General features: G+C 60.9%; 1 protein-coding gene and 1 long non-coding RNA gene across 15 annotated transcripts in view; both read left to right on the plus strand.

The window, feature by feature from the left end:
* Positions 1-2,365: 2,365 nt before the first annotated feature.
* LOC126042320 (uncharacterized) lies at positions 2,366-5,961 on the plus strand. The gene is made up of 3 exons (XR_007507106.1): positions 2,366-2,547; positions 3,804-4,259; positions 4,926-5,961. It is a non-coding gene; the product is annotated as an uncharacterized LOC126042320 (long non-coding RNA).
* Positions 5,962-8,754: 2,793 nt separating this feature from the next.
* The window catches only part of SSBP3 (single stranded DNA binding protein 3), a 61,532-nt gene continuing 44,433 nt past the window's right edge, over positions 8,755-25,853 (plus strand). Inside the window, exons 1-9 of one of the 14 annotated variants that reach the window (XM_049809218.1) lie at positions 8,761-9,844; positions 10,534-11,334; positions 11,546-11,639; positions 11,737-12,939; positions 13,266-13,408; positions 14,139-14,260; positions 14,438-14,510; positions 14,729-14,790; positions 15,540-15,624. In XM_049809218.1, the coding sequence (XP_049665175.1) occupies positions 14,205-14,260; positions 14,438-14,510; positions 14,729-14,790; positions 15,540-15,624 (276 nt within the window). In that variant the 5' untranslated portion in view covers positions 8,761-9,844; positions 10,534-11,334; positions 11,546-11,639; ... (1 more) ...; positions 13,266-13,408; positions 14,139-14,204. Of the gene's footprint in view, positions 9,845-10,533; positions 11,335-11,545; positions 11,640-11,736; positions 13,409-14,085; positions 14,261-14,437; positions 14,511-14,728; positions 14,791-15,539; positions 15,625-25,853 lie in introns of those variants that run through there. The other 13 variants (XM_049809213.1, XM_049809217.1, XM_049809212.1 and 10 more) reach the window with 13 other exon arrangements.

A 25,853-nucleotide genomic window follows, 5' to 3' on the forward strand; every position in this document is an offset into this window, starting at 1 on the left:
GCCTGGAGGCTGATCAGGGATCTCCCCCTCCCTCCTTAGGACCGTTTGTTTCTGCAACCAGATTACGATCAAGAGGTTTGCTCCACGCAGGGAAAATGATTCTTCCCCCTCCTCTGAGTCAGAGGGAGCAGCACAATTGGAAACACTTCAGATGCTTGACCCACGCTCAAGCCTCCGAACAAAAGTTGCAAGGAGAGGGTTGATGTTTTCCAGGCCCAATTAGCACAACGCTGTAATTGCGGCTTGCGGTGGCCGTATCCCCCCGGCTCTCACGCTGCCTGCATCCCTTCACCCCGGCGCGCCGGCACACCCGGCAAGCGCGTTCCCGGCCCCGGTCGCCCAGCGAGCGCACGCAGGCGCCAGCGTCTTCCTTCTGATCCATCGCCATATGCCTGTCTTTTACAGTTCTTTGGTGCGTGATGCTCAGAGAGTGGATAATTAGCTAAATGAATTAATTGACATTCATACTTGTAATTAGCAACCGGTTACAAGCAGCTATTCTCCTTGGGACAACTACAATTTCTCGGGGACTGGTGTTAAAATACTGGAAAATCGTTAAGAGTAAATAACGAGGGCCGTGCGTAGCGCACGCTCATGGCGCCCGGTTTCTTCCCTCGGCCGTAAAAGCCGCCGCACTGTAAACAAGCCCGTGCAAAAGCAAAGCAGGCTGCGAAACGTGTTGGAAACGCCACTGCTGCTCGGGAGGAGGAGAAGTTTCCAGCCTCGGAAGAAATCGTGGCCAGATGGGCGGCCTCCAGCCGGCAGCTCCCACCGGCTCCCCGGCTAACCCTTTCCACCCCCAGTTACTGGAGAGTTTGCAAAGAGGCCCCAGCAGCGGAGGCTGCTCATGCAAAGCAATGGGAATTGGATGTCATGAGTGTTAATTAAACCATTAATTACTGCTGAGCAAAAAAAAAAAAAAAAAAGAAAAAAAAAAGTGACCTATTGGTTTCATCACTTCTTGGAGTAGTTGGAAGGATAAATTGCTCAGGCGCTCGACAGCGGGAGAAAGGGGCTGCGGCGTGAGTCAGATCTTTGCTGAAATGTAGATTTTCTCAGCTATTAAGGGGATGCTGGCGAGCGCCGAGGCGGTACCTGTGCAGCCCTGGCTGACCCCAGCAGCCCCGCAAAGCCAAAATTGAGACCTGCACCAGGGACGGGGCTGGTGGAGACCGAGCCGAGCAACCGGGAGCGACACCCCCGGTCCTTGACTCGCTGCTGGTGGGGGAGAACCACAATGCCAGGAGCTTGGAAGTGCTTTTGGGGTGCCCCAGGCTGCTCCGTGTGCCCCTAGCAGGGACCCCGCTCCCCGCCGTGGGATGCACCCGTCACCCGAGGGTTTGTGCGGGCGATCCCACGCCCCGAGTGGGTGGCAGGGGTGGGAGGCTGGTGTTCGAGGCATCCCTGGCTCCGGGAGGGGAGGCAAGCATGGATCCCCCTCGGCAGGATGATGGTGCGGTACCCAAGGTTGGGTTGTAGGTCTCTTCTCCCTGGGAAATTCCCCCAAAAAACTTGTGTACCGACTGGAAGAAGGGAGGGCAGCACGGCAGGGACCGCTATGCAAACGGCTCATTACGGAAAAGGGGGAAAAAAAAATGATCCTAAAGTACCAGTTTCATAAATCAACCCCTCATGTCATCTTGCTGCATCAGGAACCGCTGCAGCGTCGGGGAGGAGAGCCACGCCGCGGCCGCGCTGCCCGCCCGGGGGTCCCACAACCCCCCCAAAAAGGGGACGACAGCTACCCCCGCCGCTCGGGGACGGTCACTTGGGGTGCTGTGCCCTGAACCACCCTCCCACCCCAACGGCCTCTGCTACCCCACGGCGGCTGCAGCAGCACCCGCTTTTAGGACGGGGCGATGGGACGGGGCGATGGTACCCCACGAGCTGGGGTCTCCCTCCGAGGGGGGGCTCTGCCCCGGCTCCTGGCACGGGATCGGGGCCACATCGCTCCGCCAGGAGTCCTGTTCTTGGCTCTTCCGAGCTGTCAAAGCTCTAGATTTCCCTGGCAGCACTTGGAGCTTAAAGGCAGGGGAAAGAGGGGGGGGGGAAAACCAGAAAAGCGGAGCTCAGAAGTAAGGCAGTTGAAAAGGCTGGGCCAAGGAGCTGTCACACCACCCTTTCAGCTATTACACACCCCGCTAAGTTCTCAAACACACAGGCTGCACAAGATAGCAGGAAGGCTAATTTTTCTTTAGCTGCAGGCAAAAAAAAAAAAAAAAAAAAAAAAAAAAAAAATTCAATTACAAGGTAACCTATTTTTCGACTCCTCCGTTGGTATTTACTTAATTTCCTAAGGCCGCCTCGCCCGCCCCGCGACGGAGAGGAGGAGGGAGGCTGCGTGCTGTTAGGCTAAGCCGGGCTCTGGCTCGCCGTGGGGTTTATTTTGGGTTTAATTCAGACCTTAAAGCCCAGAGCAAGCGTGGGTTTTGTTTGAACGCTGGTGGGCGAACGGGACGGCGGGTGACACGGGGCACCAGCGCAGCGTCGGGCCGTGATGGGGTGCACCGGGGGCTCCCCGGCGTGAAGCAGGACCTTCTGGAGAAGGTTTGGGAGGTCCCAAGGGAACAGCCCTGCTGCTGGTGGCCTGGGTGGGCAGGGATTGCGTGGGGGGGGGTGTGTGTGGGGGGGGGGGTCCACGAGGACGAGGACAGCCCTGGGGGTCCCCCAAGGGCAGGGACCCTGGGGACAGGGGCACCCAGGGGGTACGTGAGGACAGCCACGGGCCTGGGGGTCCGTGGGGACGGGGACACCCCAGGGGTCCACGGGACATCCTGGGGGGGTGCCCGGCGACAGGGACGCCCCCCCGGAGGGGGGGGGGGAGGGTACAGGGGCACAAGACACCGAGGGGGGGGCACATGGGGACAGGGACACGCGGGGGGGGGGGGGGGGGGGCGAGAAACACAGGACCCGGGAAGGGACACAGGACCCGGGGGGGGGGGCAGAGGACCGGAGGGGGGGGACACAGGACCCGGGGGGGGGGACACAGGACCCGGGGAGTCCGTGCGGTACCGGCGCCGACCGCGCCACCGCGCGCCGCCAGGGGGCGCCGTTGCTCCGAGCGGCCGCGCTGCGGGCCCCGCCGCCCCCCCCCCCTCCCGCGGTGCCCGCGGCCGCCCCGGCTGAGCGCAGCGCCCCGCCCCGCCCCGGCGCACAGGCGCGGCCTTCCGGCGGCTGCGGCCCAGCCCGCCGAACGGGGCCAGGGCCGGGGGGCGGGGGGACGGAGCCCTTCGGCACCCCCGGGCCCCTACGGAGGAGGAGGAGGAGGAGGAGGAGGAGGAGGAGGGCGGGGAGGGGGGGGGGGGAGAAAGGAGGAGGGGGAGGGGCGGAGCGAGCGCTGCGCCAATCAGAGCGCGGCGGTTTCAAGAGGCCCCTTCCGCGCCCCGCCCCGCCCCGAGCGGCGCCGCGCTGAGAGGGGGGGGGGGGGCGGCCCCGGGGAGGGGGGGTGGGGGGGACACGATCCACGGGAGACGGGCCACGGCCCGGCAGCCCCACTGTCGCGGTAGCCGCCCTGCCCGGCTTCCCTGCCCGTCCTCCTGCCTGTGCTGCCCGCGCCAGAAGGCCCCGGCGAGGTGGGGGGAGCAGCGTAACCCAAGGGAGTGCGAGCCCACGCGTGACCGTGCCCCGGGGGGGGCTTGGGGTGCAGGCAGCGCAGGGCTTTCGCCTGTGCTGCTTCACCCACGCGTCCCCGCTGCCGGGTCAGGGTGGCACTCGGCCCTTGGTTGTGACGGGGACATCCCCCGGCCCTTTATAAATAATGCAGCGTTATTAATTATGCAATTTAATTAATTATGCACATCCAGCAATCCACCAGCAGATTGCCGCTCCTGGCTTCCTCCGTCCAAAGCCTTTCGCCGGGTGGGTTTTTTTTTTGCAAGCCGGCAGCCGAGGAGCCGGCGTCGGGGAAGGCCTCGAATTCGGCGCCGGCCAAAGAGCCGGTTGACGGCAACGGCGACGTTTCGGCGATGTTTCGGCATCGCGGCCGACGCGCGCCGACCTCCCTCCAACCGCCGGCACAGCTGCGCGGGTAAACAGGAAACCCGAACGCCGCGGCTCCCGCGGGACCCAGAAACCCCAACCCCGAGGCGGGCAAATGACTCTTTCCGAAAAAATATCGGCGGTTCCGCGCAACGCCGGGGCGAAGGGGGCCGGGGTGGGAGAGGAGATGGGTGGCAGCACCCACCGCCGCTGCCTGCTCGCCTGCGCCGAGTTCATTGGAATGCGAGCCATGCAGAGCGCTCGCCACCACCGCCACTGAGGTGTGGAAATCTCGCCCAGCCGAGGAGGGTTTTTTTCCTGCTAGCCGGTCTGGGGGGAAAAAAAAAGCCTCGTTAGATGATAGGGCGATTTTAGACACCAAACCCGGCTCCGTTCCACAGCTGCTTTGCGCTCCAGGAAGGCTGGGAAATGGAGGAGTTGGGTTTTGGGGGGGGGTACGGGGAGCGTGCGGTGCCCCAGTCTGCTGGGAACCCCTCTCCCGTCGTCCCCGTCGGCATCTCCGGCATCCCCAGCGGTCATCACGTCCCGGGGTTTGGCTTTCCCATGGGAAAAGGGAATACCGGGCTGGCAGCAACCTGGAAATGAGAAAAAAATCGATAAGTTTGGTCAAAATTAAAATTCGAAACCCAAACTGCCAGCAGCGGTAGCAGTGCCTGGTGGGAGGGCAGTCCTGCAGACGGGCTGGGGGCACAGCGTGCCGCGCAGGGATGCAGCCCACGCGGGTCCGTGCCCGGCCGGGACGGCAGCGGTGCCCGTCCGAAGCGACGCGCTGCCCGCGCACCGGCTGCGGGTACCGGCCACGTCGCTTCGGGAGCTCGCGGGGCCGTCGGAGCTTGACGTTAGCTACTGAATAGACCCGTGCGCCTTTGGAAGTGCAAGGCAAAATTAAGGATGGAATTTTTTTTTTAATGTATTTATTTTTACAGGCGGTATTCCAGCAGAATGGTCCCAGCGCGTTGACAAGCACAGGCGTCCTCGCCAACGATGGGCACCCGGCCGGGAGGCGGCGGGCAGCGATGGACCGGCGGGCAGCGATGGACCGACGGTTCGGGGAAGGGGCTGGGAGAAGGGGAGCTGCTCTAGGAGGTCAGGAAAGGCCACCTAACCACCCAGGCTTGGGAGCATTTTGGTATCGTCACAAGCCCCCGTGGCAGGGGCCGAGGGCTCCTTTCCGCTCCCGGGCAGCCGGGGCTGGGTGCGGGGATGTCGCCAGCCCAGGCCAGAGGCAATAAAACGCCTGGAGTGATGCAGCAAAACAGGCTGGAGTCGCGTGTCGAAATAAATCATCCATGGAGGCAAGGCAGAGAGGAGGAGGTTTTCTGCTCTCGCGCCTCCCCGCATTTAACAAAGCCTCAGAAACCCCAGGCGGGCAGCGAGAGCCGGGGCAGGATTCGGCCGGCCGTGGCCCCGGCTGCCCCAGAGCCGGAGCTGGTCCTGGCCGGGTGCTCCAATGCTCCGGCTTCTCCGGGGAGCTGGTTTTCCATCCCTTCCCAGCTCCCTTGGCTTCACCTTGTGGCAGGCAATGCACAGAGCTGCCAGGAGTGATAAAATGGCTGTCCCCCAAATTTATGGAGTTTATCTGTGAATAACTCTCGGAGGTGAAGCGGCTGTGGAGCCGGGGAGGAGGAGGGCTTTATTTCGGGATAAACTCCCCCAGGAGCGATGCAGGGCAGGCAGGAGTGCCCCGTGCCCCCCGGGCCTCCCCCAGCTCATAGGGATGGAGCATCGCTTGGGGTGAGCTCCCTGCTCGCCCACGCTGGGGAAAGCCGAAGGCTTGTTTCCCATTCGCAGCGTGTTTATTAGGAGCTAAGTCATGAAGAGGCTTTGGCACATCTCCGTCGCTCCCGTGGAGCGTGTTTAGCACGGTGGAGATCGCCGCTTTTTTCCAGCCGCACGTGCGTGCCCGCGATTTCCGTGCCGGCCGGGTGTTGCTCCCCGTGCTCCATTCCCACGGTGATCTTATCTTCCCCCCCACCCCACCCCCCCCCAAAAAAAAAACCCAAACAACCAACCCAAAAAGGTTTTATTGATGGGCTGTGGAGCAGCATCCTGATTTCTGGGGAAGCACAGCTGAGGCTGAGCAGGCTTGAGCCTCCCCCTCGTCCCCCCTCCCCACTCTGCTGCAGTAACATCCATCCTAAGTTTCTAAGCCTCTTCTAATTTTGGAGGCCGTTAGCAAAGCAGGCGCTGTTGCAGCCAAACGAGACTGCCAATGTTTCCCTTAAAAGCTGCTTTCACTCCGAAGGACTCTTCTAGATGGTTTGCTTTTAATAGCAGGCTGCAGGGTGCAACGCCCAGCTCGCGGCCGGGGCTCTCCCTGGTGTGGAATGGGACTGGGTGGCATTGGGTGCAGGATTGGAGCCGTACATGCATCCGTCGTGGGCCACGGCCGTGCACCACGTACACCCCCTTCCCACTTCAGACCGGCAAAGCTCCCCACCCCCTTGCAGAGCCGACCACCCCGCAGCCCGTCCCTCCCTTCCCTCGCCCGCTCCTGGGGAAATCTTTAAGGCAGAGGGGGCCAGGTTCCCCCCCCCCCCCCTCCCCCCCCCCCCCCCAAACTGTGCTAATAGCTCAGGGGAGAAGAAAAGGCCAGAGGAGCCGGTGGAGAAACGGGAGCCAGCGAGGTCAGCGCGCTGGTAGGTGTGAGCGCTTTGAAAAACCCAATTCCTGCTTCAGTATAACCAGATTCAGGAAAATGAAGCTGAAGTGTGAAAAATGGAAGTGAAAAGATAGGAACCAACCCACGGCTATTTATTCTAAAAATACTGACCTAAATACTTAAGCGCACATATAAAAGTAGTTGTCTTTGCTGATTTCCTTTATGAGAATCTCCTGGTTTGGTTATTATTTCGCTCAGAAACCAGAAGATGAGGCTTTTCAGAGACACCGAGACCGTGTCCTAGGCTGGCACTCCCAAAGAGTTTGCCGTATGCCCAAAACTCATCCGAAGGCCCAGCTTTGAAATTCGTTCATTAAGCTAACGAGGCCCTGCGGTTAGCAGCCCACGCCTCCACCGATCAAAACGGGAGAGGCTTTGGCTGGGTCTCGTGCCACGGCTCTCGTGTTTCTCGCCGGGTGGGACGATGGCGGTGGCCGGGGACGCGCTGTGGGCACGGCAAAGAGCCCCGGCGGCTGCGCCCCGGGGCACGAGCGGCGCTTGCGGCAGGACGAGAGATTTTGGGGCAGAGGGAGGCATCGGGGCAGCGGCCCCCGCGCGAAGCATCCCTTGACTCGTGGCATGGGCAGAGCTGGGCTATAGTTCCCATCTGGACTGTTGTACACATCTGGGCTATTCCCGTCTGGGCTGTTGTTCACATCTGGGCTGTCGTCGCCCTCCGGGCTGTCGTCGCAGGCGGTCGCAAGCCCCTGCCTCCTCCCCGCTCCTTTGGCAGCAGCCAGGGCGAGGATGACGGGAGGCTGTCGACAGCCTAAGTGCTGAGCCTGGCTTAGAGCAAAGGTCCCCGGGGCCAGCGAGCCGGCCGGGGCACTGCAGAGGAGCATCGCCGTCCTGCAGGCAGCCCCCCGATGAGATGATAATTCGGGGTTTCCCACAACCCTGGAGGTGTCTGGAGCCAAGTACCGGGGTGGGCAGCAAGGAAAACCCAGGTGCGGGTCCCCAGGCGGTGCACGGGCTGGTGGACGGGGACCCCTGCGCAGTCACGGCCCCCGGTGCGGCACCGTGACCCCACTCTGCACGTCCTTCCCCGGGGAGATTACGGAGGAGCGTTACGGGTGGAGGCAAAACGGATGGAGGAGCGGGCAGGAGTGCTGGGTCAGCAAGTCATGCAGGCTAGACGCGAACGATGAGCGCTCAGAGGAAGAAGGAAGAGCCTGCGCTTAAAAACAGTAAAGGTGAAAGCAGGCGGGGGGAAGCGGCTCCCTGCCCGAAGGTCGGAAGGGGGGAGCCGGTCACAGCGTTTCCGTATGACAAAGTGAAGGTGCGAGCCAGGAAAAAAAACCATGGGCTCGATGAACAGCTTTTTTTTTTTTTTTTTTTAAGTTAGGAAAAGGGGTGCTCGATGCAGCGCGGGAGCGGGGAAGGTGGTGTGGTCCGCGGCCTGGGGGCGAGCCCGATGCGTGCAGCATCCTGCAGCCAACGGGATGGATGAGCGTCGGCCAGGTCCCCTCGCTGCCTGCGGGGAAGCGTGGTGGCCGTGCACGGCCGGGTGTGTGAGCAGAGCCAGGGCCAGGCTTCTGAGCAGCAAGAGCTGGTTTTGAAACTCTGGAGGATGCCGCAGAGGCGAGTGTCCCAGAGGACGCTGGCTCCGATGGCAGGCTGCTGCCTGGGAAGCCTCTCCTCCAGCTTCCGAGGTCCCCCTTTCTCCCAAAAAGCTCTCAGGAGCAGCAGAGGAAACCCTCACGAGCAGCAGAGTCCGTCGGACCGCAGCTCACCCTGCAGCAGCTTTTTGCCTAAAATAAGGCTGCTAAAATAAATACGCGTACTGCCACCGTGCTCGCAGCAGATTTACAGCTCCATGCGTGCACCTGGCACCTGTCCACCCTGGTGCGGGAGCACCCGCGGGGCCGGTGGCAGCAGGAGGGACATCTGCTCCAAAACCCAAGGTCACCCTCCGGCCAGCTCCGCGAAGCATCCCGGGAAAGCAGAGCCGAAGAGACGCTCCTGCCCGTTGCAGGGCGCTGGCGGGGGTGGCTGGCTCGGGGCGCTGCCGGCGGCGCGTATCAGGCGGGGACAGATGGAAGAGGTGACAGATAAGGGACTCAGCCTGGAGAAGAAACGGGAGCGATAGGCCCCAAAGGCACTGCCCCGGCAGAGCAAGGAGGCTCGAGACCAGCCCCAGCAGAGCTGGTTTAGATCCCGTCACGCCAGCCGGGCACCCGCTCCCCACCTAAACCCCTCCTCGCCGAGGGCAGGGGGGGTAAGGAAACCTCTGACGTTGAACTGCAGATGCTTCTTTGGTGCATCAGGGTTTCTGCCTGGCTCCTGAAGCAGTCGACAACCGCTGCTACCCCGGCAAGGCTGCGACCCTTCGCTTGAGAATGGTTGACGCCGGGAGGCGGGTAGCGCAGGTCCGAGGCCGTCCCTGCGGGATGATGAAGGAAACCCGAAGACAGGCACCATCGCATTCTCTGTAGGGTCTGCAGGCACACAGAGCTCTGCTGGGACCCCCGGGAGGGTCTCTGCTATACCATTGCTATAGGAGACCTGCGGGCAGCATTTACACGTAATCCTCCTGCAGCATCCTCACCCCATGCCGGTGCCCTGCTCGGGAACCGCAGGGAACGAGCATGGCCAGACACAGACAGCCCAGCAAGAAAATGCCACCGTCACTGGTGGGAGCAGGCTGGGGGTTATCACCGTGCCACCGCGCGGAGCAGGACCGCAGCTCCTGCGTGCTGGTTTGCTCGGGGAGGGGATATTTAATTGCAAAACGTCCCTTGCAGGGAGATGTAGGCTAGCGGCAAGGGAAGCGGAGACCAGGAGGACCGGAGTCGCCCGGAGTGGCTGGCACTGGCAGGAGGTGGGCAGAGGTGACACTTTGTCAGGGCTATGGGGTGACCGGGGTCTGACGTTTTGGGTTTTGCCTTTGCGCGGCCCGACCGGTTCCTCAGGAGTCCAACCACATCCCGGAGCGCAAGTTTGGGGCTCACAAGTTGTCCGTGCTCCTCAGACGGGGAAGTCCTGCTCCCTGGCTGTTATCTTTGGCACTTTCTCCCTTGGAGCCTTCTGCCTCTGTTTGTCTCCTCTGCAACGACGGGAACCCGCAGAGTTAAAATCCCAGGAGTGCCAGCTCTGGGAATGCAGCATCGCGTCCCACATGGGTGCCTCAGCTCGGCGCTTTGCAGTGCCCGCCTGCAGCCGAGGTTAATGCAGGTATTTCGGGTAAGGAATCCGAGCCGCCACGCAGGGAGCTGCTGGGGAATAGCTGCCACACTTTACATTCACAGCCCATCTATTTTGCAATAACTTCACCGTGATGTTCCCACGTAGACAAGCCTAAGCTAGCATAGATAATGAAATGGGTTAAAGGAGACAGGCGGAGGGAGAGGAGAGGAGCCAGCAACTGGTAGTAAATCAGGGTTACTTTAAATTCAAGGACTTGGTGGCCAGGCGAGTTTGGTTTATGCCGAGAGGCACGGGATTTAGAGGATGAGACGCAGTTTGGGAAGACAGAGGTGTTCCCTTGGTGGGGCCACCAACCTGCCTGTGTCCCCAGTACCCCCCCGTGCCTGCTCCTCCCCGTCCCCCCCCCCCCCCCGTGCCTGCCCCGTGGGTGCCACTGGGATTAAGCACTGCCAAGGGCACCCATCCCGGGTGGTAAAAGGTGGTCGGGGGATCCCGAAGGAGCTGCCGGCCTGGCGGGGCAGGCAGCGGACTCTGCTCCATGGGGAGAAGGTCCCGCCGGCCCCCCCGTCGGCTCACGGTCGGGGCCCGGGGGGAACCCAGCCGCTGAGACTCCCCCATCTTTGGCGCGGGTTTCGAGGCAGTCCAAACAAGCTAATTAAATCCTGCTCTGCTTAATCAGAGCCATTGAACACCAGTCAGAAGAAATTAATCCCGTGTTTTATTAGATGCTGTTTGAAGTTGCGTTTGGCACCTCGTCCTCGGTTCTCATCTCCTTCTGGGGAAGGAAGAAGGACATCTGCGGGGAAGAGCGAGGGTGCAGCAGATGGCAGCGGGGATGATTCAGGGGCTCGAGGAAGGAGCTGCGACTCCAGCGGCGTCCCTGGGGGGGGGGACGAGACACCTCTCCCCGCATCCCACGGCCCACCCCCTCCCCGTGGCTGAGAGTCTGCGAGCCAGGCAGGCATCCCAAAAATACGTGTTCCTCCGCATTGCATGCTAATGGCTCCGTGCGATAGGTCCCACCGCAATTAAAGCGCGCGGAGCATTAATATGCAACGTGGAGAGGCCACTCTTCCCACAGCTACTCCCTCCCAAACCTGTCCTTCCTGCTGCGCATCCCTGCCCACGGGGAGCCTGCCCACGGGGATCCCACAGCAGCCCCGGCCGAGCCGCCGGCAGCGCCCGGTGCATTGGTGCCTTCCCCCTCGCCGTGCCCGGGGGACGCTGCCTTTTTCCCCCCCGGCACCTTCTCTTGCCTTCGGGTTCGGAGCAGGGTTTGTCGGGGGTACCCGCCGGGTGGGTGCCGTGCAACGCGGCCCCGGCAAGGGAGGCACCCCGACGGCTGGGAGGAATCCACAGGCGGGTGGTGAAAACAACCAGCTGGGCTCTTGGTTTGGGGTTTTTAATGAATTCTGGTGCCTTCCTTGCCGCAACCCAAGGAAAAACTCCCGACGAAGAGAAAGCCCGGCCGAGTAAGGCAAGCCCACGGGTCGCCCTCCAAGCCTCGGGAGCGCTCGGTAGCCTCGGTACGTCCTCCTGTGACTCGGCTAGACAGAGCTGCTGGCTTCGGGTGTGGGGATTTCTTTTTTTCCTAAATTTCCTGTCACAACTTGTGTTAAAACTTTGCAGAGCCATTTAATTGCATTCTGCGGTGGTGATGATATGAAATTAGTCTCCCTTCTGATCTTTAGCTAAGTCGGTCCAAAGCACCGGCTTATAATTTGCTCTAATCATCAGGTCACGGAAGATGCGAAGGCAGGGCTGGTACCTGGTGAATTCACACAGGGCCGGAGTTTCCACCCTCGCTGTGCCGGCATTTGGTGGCTGGCAGGTCGGGCTCTGCCACCCTGGGATGGCAATATTGGTACTTTCTTTTGGGGCCGCTTACGGGAAGCTTTCCATCAACTGCTCTTCTCCATCTCCCCTAGCAACAGCCGAGAACTGGAGCTGGTCCGGAGGAGAGGAGGGAGAGCCGAGGCGGCTTCCCGGCCCCCCCCCCGCCCCGCCGGCTGCTCTCTCCTCCGAGCATCTCTCCCGGCTGGAGACCTGCAATCAGACTGCTGAAGGCACCTAAGGAGGCAGAGATCCCAGCTCCCATCGCGTTTTCCCTGGGCTAGCTCCATGTCCCAAACGACCCCTGGGGTCAAGGAGAGGAGGTGGCTGGGTTTTGTCTACTCACCTGTCCCAGAAAATCAGTGAGTTAAAAGAAAACTAGCTCCCGATGAACAGGAGCGGGGCAGGACGGAATTCTGGGCACGGAGAGGCCCTTTTGCTGCCGAGGTCACTGCACCGACCACGGCGGTTGCATTAATGCTTTCCACCTCCACGCAGAAGGTACAGAATATGAGGGCATTATTTTTAACCAGGGATATTTAGTGAACATCTCACGTGCTGCTGGAGGGTCAAATTTATCCCATAGCCTCAGTCCCGGGGGAGGCTCCCGGTTATTTTTGAGCCCATCAGAGCAGCAGAGGAGCAGAGGGATGCGAAGGCTGGGGAGACACAAAGTCTGGGATTTGCCTGGCCCGGCCCTCCGGCCTCTGCCGCAGAGGCACGCACGGAGCAGAGCCCCCAGTGCCCGTCTCATCCTCTCCACCATCACCCCGGCCCCCTGCCCCGCAAACCAAAACTTGTGCAAAGCGCCAGGTTTTCTCCTTCCAAGGAGAGGATCTCGGATGCCTTCAAGTTTTGATCCTTTCCGACCTACCGCATTGCAAAGAGATATTCCCCCCCCCCCGCTCATTTTAAACCTTGCTTTAAAGCGAGTTTGGCCCTGCTCAGGCAGGTCCCGATAGCCGTGAACGTTCCCACGGGGTGCAGCAACACAACCCGCTGCCGGAGGAGTTACTCCTCCATCCCGCAGCAATTACTCCTCCGTCCCACCGCTCCCCACGCAGCCACCCCGAGCCTCCCTGCCCTCGCAGGAGGGTCGCCGGGAGCATACGGCCCTGCTCAAACTCCTCGGGCTCTTCGGCGTTTTTGCAGGACGACGCTCGGCTGCGTGTTTTGCGGGACGAGGCTCGGATGCACCGTAACCTCCCGATTTTAACGATCGGGTAACTCATCACGCAACCCCTACCCAGCCTCCGTCCCCGCTGTTTTTTGTTCAGCGAGTCATTCTGGAGGTAGAGGTGAGGCCGGGGGGGTGGTGGTGGTGGGGGAAGAGCTTTTTAAAGCCCTTATTTTTGTGCTGCTCCAACATCTGTTCCCGTGGAAACTGCCACCAGAAGGCAGGAGCGCTGGTTAGTTTGGTGGGCTCCTGCGTTCTGTCAGTGGGGCGAGGGTTGCGAAGCCCACCCTGGGGCGCAGCACGGCTTTGCCCAAACCTCCAAAAAACCCCCGGAGAGAGGCAAAAGGGCTCCCCGCAGCCTGCTCGGAGGGACCCCCCCAAAATCCGGGCCAGACCACCACCCAGCCCCAAGGGCTCGGCTTTCCCCCCCCCGCCTTGTTTTTAAAGGGCAGCGAAGCAAAACAGGCAGCGAGGCCCCGCCGCAAAGCCTCGCCCCATGACTGGAGGCGCTGAAGTTGGCCGGAATCGGGGGAGGCCGGCCCCAAGCTCCCCTCAGGGCTCCTCACAGCCAGGACCGCCCCGGCCCTGAGGTAACCGCCCGCAGCGCCGGGGTCGGGGGACGCGGCGCCGGGCGGGACCCGCCGGGGCCGGGACGGAGGCGGTGGGAGGCGGGGGACCGGCCCCGGCGGGTCCCGCCCGGCGCCGCGGCCAGAGGCAGCGCCCGCCCGGGCTCACCGACGCGCTGCTGCTGCTTCTGCTTCTGCTTCTTCTCCCCCCCCGCTCCTCCTCCTCCTCCTCCTCCTCCTCCTGCTCCTCCTCCTCCCCTTCAGCCGCCCGGCGGGCGGTTTCAAGGCCCCCCCCTCCCGAGGTCTCCGCGGCGCCGACCAATCAGCGGGCGCTGCGCGCCTCGGCCCGGCGCCTTAAAGGGCAACAGCGCGGCGGCGCGCCGGGGGAGCCTTACCCCTTGCGAGCCGGGCCGGTGGGACGCTAGGACCAGCGCGTCTCTCCCCCCTCCCCCTCCCTCCTTCCTCGCCGCGGGAGGCTCGCCCGCCGCCTCCGGAGGGAGGCGTGGCGCGGGTCGGCGCCGCCTTTCCTCGCCGGTGATTGGCGGCGGCGGGCGCCCGTCGGCGGGGAGGGGGGAGGGGGGGCGGTGCCCGGCGCGGCCACGTTCGGGTGCGCGGCCAGCGGCGCGGCGGGCGCAGCGAGCGGCGGAGCAGCAGCGGCGGCAGCAGCAGCAGCAGCAGCAGCAGCAGCAGCAGCGCGGGGCGATGGGGGCGCGGCGGCGGCCGGCGCTCTGACAGCCCCCGGCGCTCCCTTCAGCGGCGGGCAGAGCGGCTCCCGGCGGCGGCGGTTCAGCGGCCGCCCCCCTCCTCCTCGGCGCGGACCATGTTCGCCAAAGGGAAGGGCTCGGCGGTGCCCTCGGACGGGCAGGCGCGGGAGAAGTAAGCGCGGCGGGAGGAGGAGGAGGAGGAGGAGGAGGAAGGCGAGGGGGGAGGAAGCGGGGCGGCTTTGTGCGGGGCGGCGGCGGGGACGTGTGTGTGTGTGTGTGTGTGTGTGTGTGTGGAGGGGGGGGTGCTCCTTCTTCTCCCCCGCCCCGACCCGCCGCTCGGCTGTTGCAGGCTGGCGCTGTACGTCTACGAGTACCTGCTGCACGTCGGCGCCCAGAAGTCGGCGCAGACCTTCCTGTCCGAGGTGAGCCCCGCCGCCCCCCGCGCCCTTTGTGCGCCGCCGCACGCCCGCCCGCCCGCCCTCCATCTTGCGCGGGGCGGCGGCGGCGGCGGCGGCGCCGGGGGGTCGCCGCGCGTGGGGGCCCACGCCCACTCGTGACCACCCCCCCCCCCCCCCTCCTCCTCCTCCTCCTCCTCCTCCTCCTCCCTCCCTTTCCACCCCCGCCTTCCTCTCGCCCGCAGATCCGGTGGGAGAAGAACATCACGCTGGGCGAGCCCCCCGGCTTCCTGCACTCCTGGTGGTGGTAAGTGCGAGGGGGGGGACACACACACACACACGCACGGACACCCACCCACACACACACACGCGCGACTATCCGGGCGGGTGGGAGCACCCCACGGTGTCCGGGAGCCGGCTGCCCCCGCCGTGGGTGTCGTGGGGTCGCCCCGGCGGAGCGCTGTCGTCCCCCCCCCCCCACCCGCGGGGTAAAACCCCGGTGACGGCGTGAGTCAGCAGCGGCGCGCCGAGCCCCGAACCGCCCCGGCTTCCTCGCTCCCGCTCCCCGCAGGGCGTCGAGGCGCGGCGGAGCCACCCCCGTCGTCGTCGTCGTCGTCCCCCAGCAAGGCCTCCTGGCCTGGCAGCCCTGGGCGGCAGCGGGGCCGAAAAGCCGCCGGGGCCGGTTGGGGAGATCGAGTTGTGGCGGGGCCGTGGGGGTGCCCGGGGGGAAGGTGAGGGCGAGGGGGTGGTAGCGGGGCCGGGAGGGTCGGGGAGGTCCCTGAAGCGGTGCGGTTGTTAGCCCCGAAAGCTTGCTTTTGCCTCTTAAAACGCCCAACGTCACCCATCCTGGGGGCAGCGGCACCGGGTCGGGAGCTTCCAGGGGTCCGAGCGGCTTCGAGTTGGGATGCGTGGCCGGATCCGGCTGAGGTCTCCTCCCTGACCGTGGGCCCGACGGGGTGGGAAGCTGTTGACCTCCGGTGACAACCCCCTGACCCCCCCTCGGTGCACGACCCCGATGAGTAACTGCCTCTTCTCTCGACTTTCTCCGCCACGCAGCGTGTTTTGGGACCTTTACTGCGCAGCTCCCGAAAGGCGAGACACTTGTGAACATTCGAGTGAAGCGAAAGCCTTTCATGACTACGTGAGTAACAAGTTTCTAATCCTCGCGGTAATTACAGCGTTGGGGAGCTCCGGCTTCTCCGGCGCACCGAGAGCCAACGTAACCCACTGGCAAAAGCATGGGTTTTTTAACCAACAATGTTCTGATTTGACTGAACAGTATTTCATAATGTTGCAATTATGTAAATTAGCTCAGATACTTATCTTGAGCACTTAAAGGCATTCAGGCTACTGGTAGAATTAAGCAGTTTTGCATAGCAATGGACAACAAAGCGTTTACTAGAGGATCGATGGTGAGATATTTCATGCTGAGGACGTCTCAAAGGGTGGGCAGGGGTTGGATGGCGGTGGGGAGGAGGGGGGGATTCGTCACAACGCTGTTGAACGCCCCACTGAGTATCTCCTTGCCTTTGGCAAGGCTGGGGGGCTTCCTTGGTTGTCTGAGTCCTCCCTCGAGACCAGCGAGGTAGAGGTGTTTGATCAAGGCAGAGGTATTTGATCGTTGAAGGTGGTGTTGCAGACCCCCTGTCGGTTGACGGCGTGCATCTCGTCTGTCGGTGTCTTGGGTCGTTCTCTTCAGAGGTGTTAGCGTGAACCAGGGGTGATGCTTTTGGGGCAGGATGCCGAGGCTGAGGTGCCTCCCAAAAAGACACCTCTTAGCGAGGGCGCCCGGCGTGTCGGCTCCGGTGGGCGACGGGCGGGCCGCCCGCTCCCGTCCCGCGCGCGTCGTCCGCGTCCGTAGCATCGGGAGGAATTTGCATCGAAGGATTAGTCACCTGGCTGCGGGCTTGGACCCCAGTCAAGTGAGTTTAAACCCTGTAGCAGGAGCTGGTTTTGTCTGCTCCGGGGAGCCTATGGTATGGAAACCATTTTTCCTCCCTTCCCGAGTTTCTCGTTGCCTCGACATGCCTGGGTTGGGATGCGCGAGGGTTTGTTGGCGAGCGTCTCGGGGACCTCCGCGGTGCTCCTGCATGCTGGCGCTGGCCGCAGCGGTCGCCCCGGGGCACGGGCAGCGCCGGGCTGCCAGAGAGCCTGGGCTGGCTGCTGAGCTGCCTCTTCTCTCTGCCCGGGGCGGGGGAAAGATGCTCGTCTCGCTGGGGCGTGGGGGAAAGCAGGTCTGGGTATTTGCTAGGTGGGGGGTTGTCCGTCTGTCCGTCCCTCCCTCCCCGTGGCCGCTTTCTGCATCGCTTGTTTTTACTGGGTCGGATTAAGATGGTGAACTCCTGAACCGAGGGGTCAGAGCTGACAACCGGCGGCACGTCCACCGGCGCTCGGCTTGGCACGGGCAGCTGCTCGCTCGTTCCCTGGGCGTTTTGGGCCAAGTTCTGGGTTTTTCTGGAGCGCGGTTGGGACAGCAGGCTCATTGGGAGCAAGGCGAAGGTAGATCTTCGGGCGGCAAAGCCGCAGGTGAAGATGACATTAGCAACCAAGACGTGGTAATGCTCCGTTCGCAGCAGTTTCCTCATCGTGTCTGAGGATTTAGTGTATTTAGAGAAATTAATCTTTTTTTAGCTTGGTAATAATTCTAACAATAGGCCTGAGTGCATTAGATGATTCGCATAAACTTCTTTAATACACGTTGCTTTAAGCTTACAGTAAATAGACACAATCCTGATTGTTTTTAATTCTTGGTGTAATGCAGTTTTGTAACAGCCCCAAGAGCTTTATGTTTTGGGTTTTACCTTGAAGACTCGTAAGAAGATTTTCGCTCCCCTGTGCCTTGGCTTGGTGGCACTGGTTTGGTTTCCCCAGACGTGTTTTGGCCTCAAAGCAGGGGCTGTGCTTCTCCCTCCGGGCATGGCCGGTGGCAGATGCTCACGGCACAGTCCCTCTCTGAGGAGCGGTGTTTTCCCGGCACAGCATGTACGTTACAAGGTGAGGGACCTACCCAACTTAAATGTTGACCAAAGAACCGAGTGATAACTGGGGGAGTGTGAATAGCGCCTTGTTTCTCACCAGCCTCTGTGCCAGGTTGGGCTGCCAGTGCCGGTGAGCGTGGTGGCTGGCCTCGCCGATGGGTGCCAGAGTCGGAATACAGGTTGTTATCAAGCACCAAACGCCACAACCCATCAGCCAGTGCATGGCAGCTAAAATGGGGTAGGAGCCCTCAATGGGGCTGGACCAGTGAGTCATGAATCACTTCGTACGGTGGTTGTGGGTAAAAATACTCTGATATAAGCCTTGGCCCAGATTGGTAGAGCATCATATTTACACTTGGCCAACGATGGGCAACCTCTGTGCAGCCAGCTCGGTGTTTGCTCGAAATACGGTGTTTATTTACCCAAAGACTATGTATTTACCATGCCACTCTAAAGATGAAACAGGGGGATGCTCCGGGAGCAGCGCGGTGGTGCTGGGCCAGCCAGGGCTTGGCACGCAGCCCTCCCGTAGCTGGCACCGGAGGGGTGCTCGCCTGGGAGACGCATCTTCAGGAGGGGGAGCGCATCTTCAGGAGGGGGAGCGGTGCACCTCGTTAGCAGGGTGCTAACGGTGGGATTTGCTTGCTGTGTCGTTTCCACTTCGTTTCCCAGCGTAACCGTATGAAAACTATTAGGAGCAGGAGGACAAATTGCCAATTTCCCCCTCCAGCATTGAACTCTTTCTAGTGAGGGGAAAAAAAGAAGGAGAAATCCCACTGCTCTTTTTGGGGGCAGGGACACCCTTGAAAGCCATGGGCTCTCGCCGCGGCTGAGGAATATTGCTTTTTACCTTTCCCCCAAGGTTTTTCTCCGAAGCCGGGACAAAAGGCTGCTGGGACTTGGTAGAGAGGTGCTTGTTGGGAGAGGGGTGATGGGAGCCAGATTCACCTGGCGCAGGCAGGAGGAACGCCGCACTTCTCTTTCTTTCCATCTCCGGCATGGCTGCGAGTCTGTTAACGCAACTAATGAGTTGTGCTGGTTGGAAGATTGGTTATTAGTCAGCCTGTCCCACCTGTATCAAGAGTTTATCCAAGTTAACAGCACCAGAAGCACCCGTCGACTCCTAAAACTCAACCCACAGCCGTTGATTTGGGCTTCTCCGCTGGGCAAAGCCCCACGGCAAAGCCCCACGCGCTGCCGGCGTCGGCGAGCTTGCAACGGGATCGCTCGGCATGACAGGGGATTTCAGCCGCTGCGTTATCTGGGAATTGGCCGATGGCTGGTCGCAGTTGAGCATTTCAACGCCATGAAAGCCAATACAATTTGAGTTAGCGGTGATGACTGCCAGTTTAAATACCGCAGTGAATTTCTGTCAAAGAGGTAATACATAGAAAGGGGAATTGCAGAAAACTTGATCACCAGAACCACTTCAGTCGATTTTGGCCTCGAGCTACAGAAAATGAACTTAAATCTAGTTGACTGTTGCTACATACTTTTTGCGGTATTGCTCTGCCTGCACAGCCAGCTCGGAGCATCAACGTGCAGGAGAGAAAAATTAGGGTTGCCTTTGGCTGCCTGAGAGTTTGACTTCATCCTTCCCCTCCGCTGCTGCCCCCAGCTCCCCCCTGAGAAGGACCCACACTTGGGAACATTTGAAATGCTGTTTTCTTTGCAGTGCAAGATCTATGGAGTGGTGCCTTCAACTTGCCATTAACACAAAGTATTGATTTTTTATTTTTTTTTTTTTTTAACTTTGGAAAGCTGCTGCAGTTCTTTCTAACTTGGGTCTGGAAGGATGCACTGCTGCAGCAGGGGCGGTTGCTGCTGGGAAGGTGGCGGTTGGTCTGGGAAAAGATGGTGTGGTTGGGGCTCGTGTCCTCCCATCCTGGTTGAGGGCAACCAGCGCTCCTCCTTTTTCCTCACCGTCTGAAACAGTTCCCCTTGGATTGAGATCTCGGTGAGGGGGTTTCTGAAGCCCCTGGAGATGGAGGGATTTAACATCCAGGCTTGCTGGTGTTAGCATGCAAGACTGCTCAGTGGGGAACCAGGTGAGACCCAAGGGGCTGGAAGGGTTTTGCCTGTTGGCGGTACGGGCTGGGGGGGTCACCCAGGCACTGGAGTGTGAATCCCAAACCCAGCTTTTGCCCCCCCCGCCCCCGCTCTAAGTGCCCTCCCAGCCACGCTCTGGAGGCGAGGCGTGGGAAACGGTCCTTTTCTGCTGGATCTGCCCATCACGCCCTGGCTGGCTGTGGGACGGGCGTCCCCGGGGTGCAGGGGGGGCATCTCCTCATTGTCGCAGCATCTTCTGCTCCCTGGGGTCCGTGTGGCCGCCTCGTGGCACCTTGGCAGGCAAGATGGCCATGTGGGACTTCTCCTGGGAGGAGATGCTCTGCGTGCATGAGGGCTTCGGTGTGACTGTCACCTCTCCTGTGGCAGCCTGTCTTCTTGCTCCAGGACCAGCGAAGGCTGTGAGACTCTTGGTCCAAGCATCCATGGCTGCGTGGGGTGGGTGTGGGACCAGCACGCGGGATGGTGGTGGCCCATGAGTGCTTCTGCAGTGGTGGTGGTGGTCCCCGAGTGCTTCTGCAACGTGCCCTCCACAGACAGCGCATTAGAAGCGGAGGAGAGCAGGTGTTTTTGGGGCAGGTTTGGCGCAACGCAGGGGCAGGGGTTGGGAACAGCTTTGTGCGGTCGCTGGGAGCCCCCAGGGGCATTGCCTGAGCCCTGGGCACGGGGCTCCGACGGCAGCACGCACAGCTCCGTCCCGTCTCTGCGTGGGACTGTGCTCTGTCTGGGCTCCATCCAGCTCTGCTCTGCAGGGACAGGGTTCCCCGGTAGGTAACCGGAGAGAGGAGTTTCCTTCGGGAGTGGCGGGCTGCCAGGAGCAGCTGCAAAACTCCACATCACTTAAAAAAAAAAAAATAATTTAAAAAAAATACAGACATTCCCTCTCCCGGCAGTGTCCTGGGCTCAGCCTTCCCTCCCAGTTTAGGGTATTGGTGTCCCCATCCCACCTGCGAACCTGAGCGTCCCTTAAACCCCGCTTCTACTGGGGCACCGTGCAAAGCTGGATTAGTTTAATTTTATATTTTAAACAATATCGGCTGTCACGACAGAGCAGCGTCTGCTGCCGCACTGCCCGACGGCGGGACCGGGCCGTTTCAGAGAGGCACCTTTCCATGGGTGATGCCGACGGAGAAGCCGCCGGCACGAAACCGGAGGTCAGAGCCCAGAGCTTATGTCTTAGTCTTTGACTGGGGAGCCTAAATATTTATCCTGTTCTGTCCCTAATGAAAACAAATTGTCAACAGTTGTTCAGTAACTGACTAAATTAAAATCTGTAATTAGTCAATTAGATTAAAGAGTTGGCACAACCTGATTGTATCATGCTGGTTAGGTTATTAAGAGAAAGGGTGTGATTTTTAATTACTGAATGCTAATTTTGACAGTTTCAAATGGAAACAGACGTTCCCCCCCGCTCCACCCCGCCCCGAGTGCCTCTGCAAAAGTAAAGCAGGGGATGGATTTTATGTCAACAAATGGTGTGAAGATGCAAAGTTTCTCCGGCTCCAATCCGGGAGGGGTTTCTCCGGAAAAGCCGGGGGTGGGACGGGAGGAGAGGGGAGGATTTCTTCCATCCTGGCTGACGGATGGGAGGGCAGGCGGGGACCCCCTGCACCCCGGGTGCCGGGGTGAGAGCCTGGGTGCTGCCCGGGGAGGTCGCCGCTCTGCCGTCCCCATCGCCCATCTCGGTGCGCGCGGGTCAGCGCGCCCTCCTCGCCTTTCACGAACCGAAGTGCAGCGACGAGGCAGATTTGATCCTTTTCCGTGTGTTTTCTGTATTTATTTTTGTTTTTTTTTTAATTCCTCCCACCCAGCGCTCAAGAGGGGCCAGCTCCCGGTGGCAGGCAGAGCCCACAGCGGGTTGGAGGAGGAGGAGGAGGAGGAGGAAGGCCTTGCGTGGCAAGCGCGGCGGCCCGCGCCATCCCATTGTTTGCCCCGGCGGCGCCGCGGCCACGTGGGCGAGCGCGGTGAGGCCGGCGAGGGGACCCGCCGCCGGCTCGGTGGGGAAAACGGCCGCCCCCGGCAGATGCTCCGCTCTGGGCAAGCACAAAGCTCGCAGCTCTGCCCTCCCCTGCTTTCTGGGGTCCCTTCAGAGGAACAAAGACGGCGAGGGGCCGCCGTGCCGTGCTGTGCCGTGCCGTGCCGTGCCGGGGAGGCTGGCCGTCAGTCCGGCACGGGGCGGGGGGGGCTCGCCGTCCTGCTGCGGCGGGCAGCGAGGAGGTTCGTTAGGTCAGGACGCCGTGTATTGGGTACGAGTGAGGCTTTCCTGTTCTCCTGATCATTTCCTTCCTTACCTTGGAAACTTGGATTTTCTCCTACCTTTTGTTCCCTATTTTTCTCTTGTAAAGCCGTCCCTGGATCTATTGGAAACAGCTGCCGGAGCCGGTCCCGGGGAGCGGGCGAGGGGCTCCGGCTCTTTCTCCTCTTTCGCCATGCGTGCCCCCGCGGCAGAGCCGGCACCACCTCAATGGCACCGGGCTGCGTGAAGCCCTCGCTGACTGGGGGTGCTCTGGAGAGGAGCTGGGGGAGCTGCCGCAGCGGCATTTGGTCCTGTTTTTCCTTGAAAGCCGTATAAACAGATGGGATGGCAGAGGGAGAGATGCAGCGCCTGGAGCAGCTCTGTGTGTGTGTGTTCCCCTCCCCGGTGCATCCCAGCCCGGCCGATGGCGGGGGTCCGGCCCCGCTGTGCCCGTCCGTGGGGACCGCGGAGCGGGCTGTATCCCCAGGAGCATCACACGGCTGCCTCGCCAGCATCCCGCTCCCGGGTCAGGTTATGAAACTCCCGCTGAGGCTTCTGCTCAGTCACGAGCACGTTCCCTCTTTTATTTCCCAGCAGCGGCTCCCTCCGAGTCCTGACCCTGCAGATCCCTGGGGCGGGGGGAGACAAAACCCCCCCACGGACCGGGGCTGGGGGGCTCGGCGGGGCGGAAGCAGCGCTTTCCTCTGGGCTGGCGGGGAGCGAAAACGGCTTTTTTGCGAGTAAACAAATACCTTGCCTCTGCCTCGGTTTGGTTTGGTTTGGTTTTGTTTTTTTTTCTTTTTTTCTTCTTTTAAAACCCCTGCTCATGGCCACGAGTGCCAGGAGCTGAGTTCAAAGCTACAGCTGTGCAGTAGAGGCGGGGATTTCCAAAATACAAGGTGGCTGCTTGTGGGTGCCGCTTCCCACGTGTGGTGGGACCCAGCTGCCCACCCGCCTCCACCTCTCTACGCATGTCCCCGTGTCCTGTGGTGGTGATGGCCATCTCCCATCCCCAGCTGGCACAAGAAGGGCACCCAGGGGGAGCTTTGGGTAAGGTTTGGACATGGATGGGGTGCAGCTCCCCCTGTGGTAAGGCCACCTTTTCTTTTGTCTCAGGCTTGTGCATTGAATTTTTTTTTTTTTTTTTTTGAGATGAGAAAAAATGCCCACTCTCCTGCCTGAGTTTAATGGTGTGTGCATGGGTGCTGCTAACATCAGAATTAAGCAAAATATATGCGTGCGTGTGTGTATATATGCAATTATATCTATGCAATATGCAGAATTAAGATATAAATATGGATATAGATAGATAGAGGTGCATGGGCCTATATATTTGGCACGTGGTTGGGGCAGCAGAGCAGCACTTCGCACCCGGCCATCAAGTGCTCTCCAACCTGCCTTACTCTTCCTCCTCCATGGCCATCGTCTCCACGACCGGTGGCTTTTAGCAAGGTGATTTCCACCTCTCTGTTCCCCGGGGCCAAGCGGGAGGCTGTGGGGTCTGTCTGTCCGTCCATGTGCAAGGCAGCGCCGCCGCAGCCTGCCGCCTCCAGATAAAGTCCAAAGGAAGACCTCTAGCTGTGTCCTAAGCTAACATTTTCTTTTTAATTTTTTTTTTTTCTTAATGTTTCTGCATCAACCCTTGAACATTTGATCTGGCGCCTCTCCTCCCGGGGTGCAGCGGCTTTCTGTAGTGAAAATGAGCTCTCGCCGCCCCTCCTGCCTGCCTCAGATGGGGTCTGGTGGGGGTTTTTCCCTCCTGTTTTCCCTGGATTTGGGCTGGTTTCTTACATCACAGGGCTGAGCTCGCACCTATAATTGGGATTTTTTTGGCTACAAACCGAAGCAGAGGATGCACTGCAGCGGCTCTGACTCGCTGATGAGCGCAACCTGCCCGGCACAGCTGTGGTGCCCGCATCCCACGGCATTCCTGGCAGGCATGCCGGCCCAGAGACGGGTTTTCTCCTGCATCCCTCTCCTGCCCCAGCTCCCACCCGTGTGGCTGCCATTGCACCCGGGGTGCCTGGTCCAGCACCGATGGGTGCCTGCCAAGGTGAGCGGCTGGCTGTCTTCCCCTTTCCTCCCAAAATAGGCTTGCTGCGAGGGTGTCCCAAGCTTTGGCATCACTTATTTATTCATTTCTGGTAACTGTAAGGGGGGAAAAGCCCCTGCATCACCCCCAGGGGCAGCTGGAGGTGCCCGGCTCTGCCCTGAGCTGCGCCTTGCAGCTCAGCTTCTGGGCTGGGGAGGAGCTGGGAGCTTGGTTTGTTGTTTTGGGTTTTTTTAAGTGGGGAAAAAAAAAAAAGGCAGTGCACGCCGAGGAAGGGGGCAGGGCGCTTCCTCGCAGCGTGCCCTGGTTTGGGGTGGGCAGATAAGGCTGCGGCGTCGCGCTCGGCTCTGCTCCCCTGCTACAGCCCGGCAGAGCATCCTCCTTGCCCTCCAGCTCCGCCGGGCACTCGATGGGTGCTCGTCCCTGGTTTTTTGGGGGTCCCCGCTGGGATAAGGGTAGCTTGTGGGGCGCATGGGCTGCTTGAGCCCCCACATCCCCCTGCCTGGGAGCGATGCTCGCAGTGAGGAGGAGGAGGAGGAGGAGGAGGGAGAGGTGCTTCGCTCCCCCTCCGCTCCTTTCTGCGGGAGAGCTGTGCAGCTGGTGGGGTGTAAATCACAGCCGGCCTCCCTCCGCACCACTGCCCATCTGCCTGTGGGGTGGGGGGGCGAAGGTGGCGGAGGTCATGACCAGTAGCAGCGTTGGGGTGACCCTCCGTCGCAGCTTCAGCCCCCCCTTGCCCTCCTCCTGCATCCCCGGTGGCTCTGGGAGGGTGCCCGCTTTTCCACGAGGAGCGGAACCCCCGGGTCAGCCTGTTGGTGATGGAGACCCTTTGGCTGTTGGGGGTCTTTCTCTGAAAGGTGTGAACAGCGAGGTAGGTCTGGTTTTGTAAGACCCCGTTGGGGTCTGGTTTGAGACAGCGGCAGCCGCGTTTTGGAACGCTCGGTCTCGTCTCTTGGGCTTTCGGTGGGGTACAGCTGGGGATGGACGCGGGAGCTCACAGGGAAGCAAATGCTGGTCCGTGTTGCACGTGGGCATCTTCAGCCCAGCTCGAGCGCGATTTTCCAGGGAAAGACCCAAACCGGCTGGTTTTGTTTTATCCTGGGCATCGCAGCACCGGTAACGCCCAGGTGCTTCACGCCTTTGCCAGTCTACTCTGGAGAGAAGATCCGGGCTGGGGCTCCCAGGGCTCGTTTCATCATTAAAAGCACATTTAGTTGCTTGTCCCTGAGCCCTTCAGGGTGTCGTGGCACGTCCTGACAGCTTGTCCGTCCTTACCTGCAGTCATCAAGGAGTTTTCAACATGACTTATATAAAGCCTTTGTACTTGGATTGCTCCACCGTGCTGCACAATGGCTTCTTTGTCATCCTGCCAGCTAATTAATTTTAACTTTTACTGTTGCTCCAGTGCGGAGCACCGTCCGCCTGGTCCATTTGAAGCTTCCTCCCCCCACCTTAAGTGTTTTCCAAGCAGTTTGACTTGTTGCTGCTGAACACAGGAGAAACCAGCTGGCCCCGCTGGTGCTCATGTTCTGGAGAAGGAGCTGCCCTCGCGCTGCTGCCAGGGCTGGGGGTGGTAAAGAAAAAGCCATTAGGAGGCTCGAGTTTTCTCCAGTGGCTTGTTTCTCCTGGCTGGCAGCTGAAGGTCCCCACAGAGAACATCCTCTGATGAAAATAACAGGCTCTCACTCCCCGGCCGGCGATTGGCACCGCATGCATCTCGCAGCCAGAGGTGAAAGCCTTGGCTACGTCTTCAGGACAAAAGCCCTCGTGCTTGGGAACGTTACGTGCGCCGAGACGTGACGATGATTATTTCTGGAGGGTCGGGCTCTGTTTGGTTGTGTGCTGGAAACCAGGTGTTTTTTCCCTTGCATCTTGTGAGCAAACATCTGCAGCACCCGCTCTGGGTACCACCGCAGTGTTCCTGGTGCTGGGGGGAGCTCGCCGCTGGTACCCCCCCACCCCGGGATGCTCGCAGAGAAGCCGAGCATCTCCCCGGCGCTGCCTGGAGAAAAGGACCAGGAGGGATGAGATGCCAGCTG

The sequence above is a fragment of the Accipiter gentilis genome, chromosome 8 (genome assembly GCF_929443795.1).
Source record: "Accipiter gentilis chromosome 8, bAccGen1.1, whole genome shotgun sequence".
In the NCBI taxonomy this organism is placed as follows: domain Eukaryota; kingdom Metazoa; phylum Chordata; class Aves; order Accipitriformes; family Accipitridae; genus Astur; species Astur gentilis.